Raw genomic sequence first — 9,241 nt, 5'->3', positions numbered from 1 at the left:
ATAAGGACTGCTCGTAAAATAGCAGTTTCCAAATTGGCTCCTTGAGGCTTCCACGTTGGGCAAGGCTCAAACAACGCCAAAAGGGGTGTAAGTTTCCAGTGGCTCAATCGTCTAAACCTGCATGAAAAACTGGCTTCCTTGTTGGTCCTCCAGTGAATCACGCTGTGCGCAGTACAGCCGAAAGCGCTGCCAAAACGTTCATGCTTTTTTTAAAAAACATCTCTACAAATTATTGAAGTAATTCAAACGCATTCTTGAAGTAGTTCAACAGAAATCTTAAGATTGCTCTTCTTCTGGCAGTGTTCGAACACTTCTTAGGACGTCTAAATTCGACGTCGGATTCTTTTTACTTTAGTCGAAACACTAATAGTTCCATCATGTTCTTCTGAGAATCTCATCGGGATACCACTTAAAAAAAAGCCAGACTGAAGCTGAACACGAAAAGACATGAAACATTTGAGGAAAGTACCTCTTTCCCCAACAACCTATTTCTTCTCGAATCGCATCATAACTTCCCACCTAGCAAGGGAGCGTCGACTGTATAGGACTTTTGCCCTACACAGGAACACGTTTAGCAGAGGCGGCAAGGAACTTCGCGATCAATAGGAAAATTCCAACATGCAACTAACCCTGTCTACTTCCCACAGATCAACCGCTAAAGTCGGAACACAACAAACCCGTGAGTTCTCTTCCTGGATAATACCATGCACATACATGGTGTTTGAAGAACAAGATGAAATCGGTGTTGCAAGCAGAAATGATCTGCTTATTTGGAAACAATGTTCTGCTGACCTCCGGTATTTAGATCATAGTTATTGCCTCTGTTTTTTTCTGAAGGATAATTTTCTTTGAAAACAAAGTCACTGTACAATGAGGTGCCATTCGGATGGTCCGGTAAGTCAGACACGGGCGGGAAAAAAGGACAAAACATGGCCTAACGTAGTTGGTCCTCCGGACGTTCGGTTTTAATAAACTGTTCAGTAGGATGGCGGCTAATAACCATTGGAACTGGATTCCCACAGGCACGCGCCACTTGAGTGTTGGTTTCTTGGTGAGGAACCATTGTATTCAAAAGGTTAAACCACGAGGTCAGCATTTCCACAGGTACGGGCATCCACACGCATTGGTTATTTTTGTCGGTTGCGTGAGGACGAAAGTCTAGATTTATGGGTATGTCACCCGCCAAATTCGGGTTTGAAGGTCCCGGCGCAGAGGAGATTGTATTGAAACTTTGTGGGGGGAGCTTAACGCTGTTCGGATCGCACATATTCGGATGGGGATAGTGATTTGTTGTTCGCAAACTGGGACAAGTTGATTGCAAACGGTTTAATCGACAAAGTTGTTCACTAAGACGTTGCATGTTAATCGTGTGTCTTTGATGGTGGAGTTGGCTGGGGGAGGATTCCGAAGGAGTACTTGCTTGCTGAGTTGTTCGATTCCGATGTTCGGAATCACTTGCACAAGAAGAATATATCCCAATGTTTGGTTCCGCGAGCGGTGGCGACGGATGGGATACTGCCTGCCTCGAACTCCCATTTGAATTATCGTGGCAACTGCAATGACAGTGTGGTGTCGGTGAGCGTTGTTCAGTGTGTTGATCGATCATATTTTTGGCCGAAACGGTTAAACTGCCTGTAGTTAAATGGGACGTTGTCATTAGAGGATGCTGAGTGCTGGTTGGAAGAAGACCCGTTCCTGGGTAGTATACTGACGCATTCAAATTCAACGGTGGATGAAACACTTCAGATTCATTCAAAGTTTGTTGTGGTAACGCATTACAGGAGTGCGTCATACCTACAGCGGCTGTTTGAGATGTGTGGCTATCCACTTGATTGCACACGTTTGGAACAGGTGCATTCACGTTCAAACTAGACATTGGAGGATGTGATTGTTTTGCTGATGGCTGGAGGGATGGTGGCACGCTCCATGCGTCAGAGCATTGTGGAAATGGATCACCGGGAGAGCTGACCGACTGTTCCAGGGAAGATAGAGAGGGAAACAATGATGACAGCGACGCGAAAGTAGATAGTAGACTTGAAAATTTATTGAGCTGTTCCTGTGAAAACTGCTCTTGTGTGGACATTTGATTAGGTTTGTAGAAGCACGTTTGTAGACCAGATTTTAATGAAATGGATTCGATCAAACAGCCTGAGCCGGGAGAACCGAGTGAAAGTGAACCTCGATGATTCGATTCCGGCACGTTGTAGTTTGTGGAGCTCATCGATTCATCCGTACTTGATTCCTCCGCGAAGCTCTCCAGGTCTACATCCATCACCTTGGCAGGTATTACTTTCTTCGTGGACAGAACATTTATTTGTTGTTTGTGGTCCGCCACGATTAGATTTTCTCCGTGCTCCTCTTCCTCTGCAGAAACATTCGCCGTCCCGGGTACAGCTGTTTTGATGTTGATCTGATCGTTTGTTATCGTCATGGACTGTCGACCACCCGAAATTTTACCCCAATCACCAGGCGGCAAAGTCACCTCCTGGCCGTTCTGTTCACAAAACTTGATGAGATTGCGCAAACCAATAAATTGATACACAAATTTATGACCATGAACTTTTCTAATAATGTTCTTTTCGTAGTAATATCGTAGAGCTCGACTCAGCTTGTCATAATTCATCCTGTGATTTCTATCCTTGCGCATACCCCAAAGCTTTGCAACGCCTTCAGCTTGTAGGAGAACAAATTCACCTTTTCTGTTTGTCCATCGAATGAAGTCGGTGTACCTGTTCGAGAGCAAAAGCTCCAGGAGAAATTGCCAAAGAGTCAGCTTGCCATTGGTAACACCAACCTCGGACAGCTGAAACGAATAAAAAAAGTCTTATGTGAGGTTGCTTTTGGCAAGACACTTCATCATTATCAGTAGCATGGCTAGGGTTGGAAAGTTAATGGTGAATTACGAAAAGTGACTCCTCATACTTGACTATCGTCAAATATCATACTCATCTTTTGGATACACGAGGTTTTGTACTCAACAGCTTTTTCTGTTTAGGTTGTTGGCTGAGAATCAGGATCACCCACAATATGTCGAGAATGAAGTTCTTCCTGGCACCGACAACAAAAAAAAACACTTTCTCACCAAATAACGGGCGGATAACTCTACGAGGCAGCAACTCTGTTTCATGTTTGCACAACCTTCCAATATTTTGAGTTAGAAACAAGATGTGACGTTAGATGGCACGTAACAAGTATCAAATATCCTTCGCATCAAGTAGACTCTGGCTGTCAGCAGTAAAATGTAACCACAGACAGGCATCAATGTGATTCAACTTGGTCTATGGCCCGAATTCTCACTGTACTAGCTAACCAGAAGAGCTTCGGACTTTCTTGTCTCGCGCCATTACAATCAATCGAAAGCGAACTATTTGAACTTCAAGATTTGGGCATCATCGTAAGTTCAGAAGCCAGCGAATTAGCTTAGAACTTTTTCTTGTCAAATACCAGCTAAGGAAGTCCTACGTATGCCCTATAAATTGAATATCTACTCACTGAGAATCCAATCAAATTGTAAACAACGAAGTCCTGAAAATGAAATCTGTTTATAACAAACGCACTGGGATTCCCAGTTGAACCCGTTTTTTCCGGACAAGATTTTCTGTGACAAACGAGTTTGCAGTAGAGGCAACTTTTTGACCCGAGACACATTGCCATTCTGACGAAGGTGCATTAATTGCTTCAGAGGCAGTGCAGGACCCTGGACTGTAGGTTTAGTTCAGAAGAAACGAACAAATCGGCTGGTGTAGCAGGACACACGTTAGCTAATTTGACGATTGTTGGGTTTTCCACATGATACTTATAGCTTTTTCGCATTTTCGAAACTCACTCACTCACTCACACGCACACACTCTCTCTCTTGCTCTCCCCTACAAAGTCTTCGAAGATGATAAGCCGGATTTCCACGGCTGCTGGTAAAATATGTTATGGCGCAGTACGGTATGTTGTTTTGTTGTAATACAGTTCGGCATAACATAGTATAACATATTATGGTACATCATATTATAGCACACTACAATAGGATATAGTATTGGCTCAGTTGGTTCCCAAATTGAACACAGCTGCAGACTCGAATCCAATAGGAAAACGCTATCGTTTCTAAATCAATGGAGAGTAGACCAGAGAAGTGGACGATTTAAGCGGCTCGTAAACCACCTAATAACATAAGTACATATTTGTGCAGAACAGGATTACTCATACAAACTTACGAGTGTTAACAACCATTAATCTCCAGTGTATCTAGATGTGATCTTTGTATTTGGCATTTTTTTAAGGCCTAGGGTAGCGTCAGAAACCAGCTGATATCCTTTCTTCCGTACGGAGAGCATCGAAATTATTCTGTTCATTGGCGAACTATTCTATTCATTCTACGCAACAAAAGCCTGATGCGCGCCAAACAATGCGTGCATTTGAGCTGCGGCTCTTGGTGCACAATCCGGCAGGTTCTACATGTGGTCCGGTCGAGCACTCCAATCTAACTCAGTTCGCACTATGTACCCTTAATGTATCTTTCCGCACGGTTGTGACAGACCACACAGATGAGGTGCAAAAAGGGGTAAACACTAGCATAATCGAGTATGACAGCCTTATTATATAGCTCTCCATGCAGGGTCATCTCTACCGAAGAGATAACTGGATGGGACTTGAGTTCAACTATCTCGGACGTCTCTTTTTCTGGCTGTTGACCGGGACTGTATCCAAACCCGTGTGCTCATCGCCTTTTCTCAACATGTTCAGTGTATCCATTTCTCTGTTTACCGCTTGCGATAGCCAGCGGTTTTGGTTTCCAAATGTCTGCTCACCGTACGCATTGATGTCACAAGTTAGTCACCCGCATATGCCGTTAGCTGCTCAGCGGGATGGCTTCACGTCCCCATATGGCCGCGCCCACCTCATATGATTGTTCGAAATGCGACCGTTGCAATCATTGAAGCTTACGGCTGTATTTCGCTCGAAAGCGTAATAGACTGCTACTTAAAATGTTCCCTCGGTTTGGCAACATGTTTACAAGGCTTTCGACACCTAGTGAGTTGACACCTTTAGTTCGTAGCAGTATAGCAGTACGTCGAGGTTCATCAATTTGTCGTTGTTCAGTCGTGCGTAGGTCATTAGGCCTGCCAACCGACGTCAAGCTCAGTGGACACATCAACTGTCAAACTCTCAACATGAGCTACAAGTGTCCTCCCCTATGTCAAACGTATTGCTTGACTGTCTTACAACGACGACCATAAAAAGAAAAATGGTTCCAGATGGCTTGATGGGAAATAGCACTGTGACATGAGTTGGAATGGAGGACTCAAGCACATGTCGAAACCGTCTTTGCATTCGAAAGTATCACAATTTACAAGTACATATTGTCTGGTCTCAGAAGTTTGCAGCAAGCCTTCAGTGCAGCGGCCGGTTGAAGAAAAGTATTCTAGCAACTCAGACCCTCAAACACTCGGCCCTCTTCCATGCCAATGCTCGGCTTTGATGATCTTGTATTTTTTTAGAGTTAAGAGTGAAAAACAATACATGAATAGTGCGCTGAAGTCTGGAGACGCCGCTGTGCACGCGGCGTGGCAACTATCGGCATGACTCAGTGCGCACGCGGAAACACCACAACAGCCTGGGGTGAGTCATGACGAGGTCGCACACTGAGCTTGTGATCGATAGTCTAACCGGTACTTCTCACTTTGCACACAGCTATGACCAAAAACTGTATGCCGTCTTAGTGTCAGAATATGGAGTAATGGGGTGTCGAAATCAAATAATTTGGTTGTAAGGACAATAATGAAATCAACCGACAGATTCGAAAAGGGATTATGGTGATCATTCAAGGATTTCAAGCTGCACGGAACAAAACAGTTGGACTGCAGACGAACGACAGCAGCGCACTGCGGTTCAAAGTTGCTGTACTGAAAGCTCAGGCATTTTCGGTAACCGTTGTCATATTCCCTTATCCTCATGTGTACAATGAATTCTTGGTGAATTGCACTCAACTAATCCTAGAGTCCTGAACAGAGAATCCCAATCCGACAGATGACCACGTAACAAAACTTTTGGTCTCCAAGGTAAGAAGATACGGTTGTTTCCATGTTATAAACCAGTGATTCCAGAAACCTTGGACCGTTTTTCCTGGTCGTATCACAACAAATGTGTACACAAAGATCATGGATTCTTCCATTTCCACACATCATTCGAGGTTGCTAGACTTGTGAGAAGTGTCGGCGACTCGGCCGTCCGCTCTTCGAAGGATTTCCGGCTATTCAGCACAAGATCAAGTAGTGGAGGGGAGAACCACATCCGTTCCTTTGCAGATTTACTCAGGTAAAGTGTATTCTCAGAAGGGAGCGCTGTATTACAACCTATCACTAAATCTCGGTTCCTAAATTCGGTCTGACAAATGAGGTGTATGAAACCATCTTCACTGAAGCTACCCTGAAGAAGAAGCGTATTCTTATCGGTGCATATTATGCCTACGTGGTAAACCTTGGGGCTAAGTTTAGTACCATCTGGCGTGTTGCAAAGGAAAAAAAAGAAAAAGAAACACAACCCGACATTCAGGTGTGAACGCAAGGTTGCAAATATCTAGCCACAGGCATGCATGTGTGTGGCTTGCATCTGGATAGTCCCAGTACTAGACTGAGTGAATAGCGGCAGCGAATATTTTAGAGCAGTCTCAAATATCCCATTGAGCGTGTCTGGGTTCTCCACCTGAACTGTAAAAAAAACATTTACAGCACAATGAAAATAAAACCTCAAGAAGTTTCGAGCTAAACAATCGCTGTTTTAAGGTTAAATTACTGAAACATTTTCACGTAGTTGGACAAGGAAACAAGACAACTACACACCGAATTTCAGATTCCTCAAGTTACCTCGAACCTCGAAAGATGACCATTCATTATTTAGGATATATGTGAGTAACATTTCAGTCTAGTAAAATACAAAAGCTGACACTAACGTGATTCCATGATCGAATCGTTAGAGTAGGTTAAACGACATGAAACTAGCAATACTGAATGCGGAATCTGGGGAGGACGGTACAGTCTCTTATCCTCTTGTTCTTTAGCCATAGCGTTCTTCGTATTAGTAAGTTAGACCTGAAAATAACGGTCTATCGAGAACCGCTGAACTGAGTTGTCTTGGTGCTGAATCAGGCTGTGTGACGTCTGTCTTCGTGTGATAAACATCCCCATCGTCGCCTCAGATAAGGAACTGGAAATAAACACCTCAGAGTTGAGCAACGCATCTCTCGCGGAACTATAGATCCTATCCCAAAGTCCTCGTTATCTTAACCCCAGCTTCCTCTCTGAATACTATATTGTGTACTCGCAGTGTGAAAATTGGAAATATTTCGATAGAGATTTCGTCTCGTGAGTAAAGCCAGTCTGTGCCGAAACGCCAAGAAGCACTCTACGTCTGATTCGTCCTTATTAGGAGTCATCAGCAGTACCCACCTCACAAATCGCCAGGGCGACTATAACTGGCATTTTACCGCAAATTCAGTGAAAACCATTCGGAAACGAGCGACTGATTAGTAGTCTGTCTAACTAACGCTTAGTTTCAGCCTTCAATCACATGAGAACATGTGTTAAATGGCTGCTCCTAGAGGAAGGGTTCGCTCGTCGTGTGAAATGTTCTTCCTTTGGAGCCGCTTGTAATTTGACCATAGTATGAGAATGAGTACAGTTGTTGTGACCCGGGTGAATAGAGACGTCTAGGATGAACCCCGAATAACACGCAAACTGAGATAAACATCCTATCCAGGTTTGAGTAATGGATTGGTGCTTGGTTCAGCAAACCCGGGCCGGTTTTGATTGATCTGTTGTAGAGACCATTGTGAAGTGGTTATTTTGGGTCCCGAGTTACCGACGGAAACACAAAGAATGAATATAACTGACGAAGGGCTAAGTTTGAGCTGGAACTGCACAGTGTACAATTTTTCAAGGACTTTTCCCCCTTTCGATTTTCAGACTGTATCTGGCAAACAATCGTGCTTTCCAAAAGAAAAATGCCTCCAAGCTGAAGTGCATAATAAGAGTGATCATAGAATTTTTTCGTGAGTACGTATGGGGACAAAAAGTCGCCCAAAAACTTTTCCTGCTTCGTTTAATTACCTGCAAAATCTAACAATTATGGGTCCAAAAATTAAAGCCATCTTGCTTTGAGTAACACAGTGATCCCACTCACTTATTTTTCACTTTCCTTTTCAAGACCACAATATGACTTTCACTCTCCTGTCCAATTGTGCTGCAACAAAAACGCCAGTAACATGCTTGACCATACGATCAATTTGTGATTAAAGCGTGGCTTCCTGCTGGGTATTATGTCGAATGGTTTGCATCACTTTGGTTGGTCCCCACCAGGAAGTCACGTGAGTCAACATACTGCACACCAAAGCCAGATGACCTCCCACAAAACTCGAACTTAGCTTGCGTGGTTAGGTGGGTAGATGGATAGTCCTCTGAGGCCCTTGGTCTCCGCGAACCAACTGCTTTGGAACGGCTGTGCACATGATAGCCAACATTCCATGAATTGCTGTTCTGCTTGGGTGATAGTGTCTTCGACTGGTAACTGAACGTTTGCAAGCAAAGTACCAAACTCGGTCAAGAGATCAGCAGAAACCTGACCAAACACCAATATCACTAATGTTCTTTACGAAGAGGCACTGCTGTTGATCCCTCACTTTTCCAAATCCCGCAAGCCTCCCCCTGAATGGTTTAGTCACGTCTGTATCTGTGCAGTGCACGAAAAATCAATTGTATGGATGCAGATGGGTCTACATCTCCCCTCTCACGTGTTCTGACCACTTAATTGCTCGTAGTTGAATCAGTAGATAGGGCCGAATATGCTAGTTAGTTGCAGGGTTGATTAATTACATTAATTACATTAATTATATATACCCTGAGATCTTTCTGGAGTTTCGCAAAAGCCGTCGGCCGTACTTTCCATGCATATATCTTTCTTCCCATTCCTGATTTCCATTAAACCTCGGTCACAGTAAATAATTAGGCTTTTGCTCAGCACTTTGCTTCCGATTCAACAAAGCCTCGCATACCTATTTGAGTTTGTCCGTCAGATGGCAGTCTCTTGTCCTCACACGCTCATAGCACCAGAAATTTGGGTCAATCTCTGTTGTATCTGTGCAGTGGACGAGCTATGGGTTACGCCTGCACTCAGCCTGCCAGACTACGCGATAGGGAGAAGATAGAGAACTGGGGGCACGGCTGTATTGCCAGGACAAAAACGTACAGAGCCTCTG

General features: G+C 44.0%; 1 protein-coding gene across 1 annotated transcript in view; it reads right to left on the bottom strand.

Annotated features, from left to right (window-relative positions):
* Positions 1-881: 881 nt before the first annotated feature.
* Positions 882-9,241, bottom strand: part of T265_03296 (hypothetical protein) — a gene marked incomplete at both ends in the record, with an annotated part of 32,349 nt that continues 23,989 nt past the window's right edge. Inside the window, one exon of the mRNA XM_009167742.1 lies at positions 882-2,803. Within this exon, the coding sequence (XP_009166006.1) occupies positions 935-2,803 (1,869 nt within the window). The remainder of the gene's footprint in view (positions 2,804-9,241) is intronic.

Source organism: Opisthorchis viverrini, assembly GCF_000715545.1.
Source record: "Opisthorchis viverrini unplaced genomic scaffold opera_v5_47, whole genome shotgun sequence".
NCBI classification, from domain to species: Eukaryota; Metazoa; Platyhelminthes; class Trematoda; order Opisthorchiida; family Opisthorchiidae; genus Opisthorchis; species Opisthorchis viverrini.
This window is presented reverse-complemented; position numbering and strand designations above follow the sequence as displayed.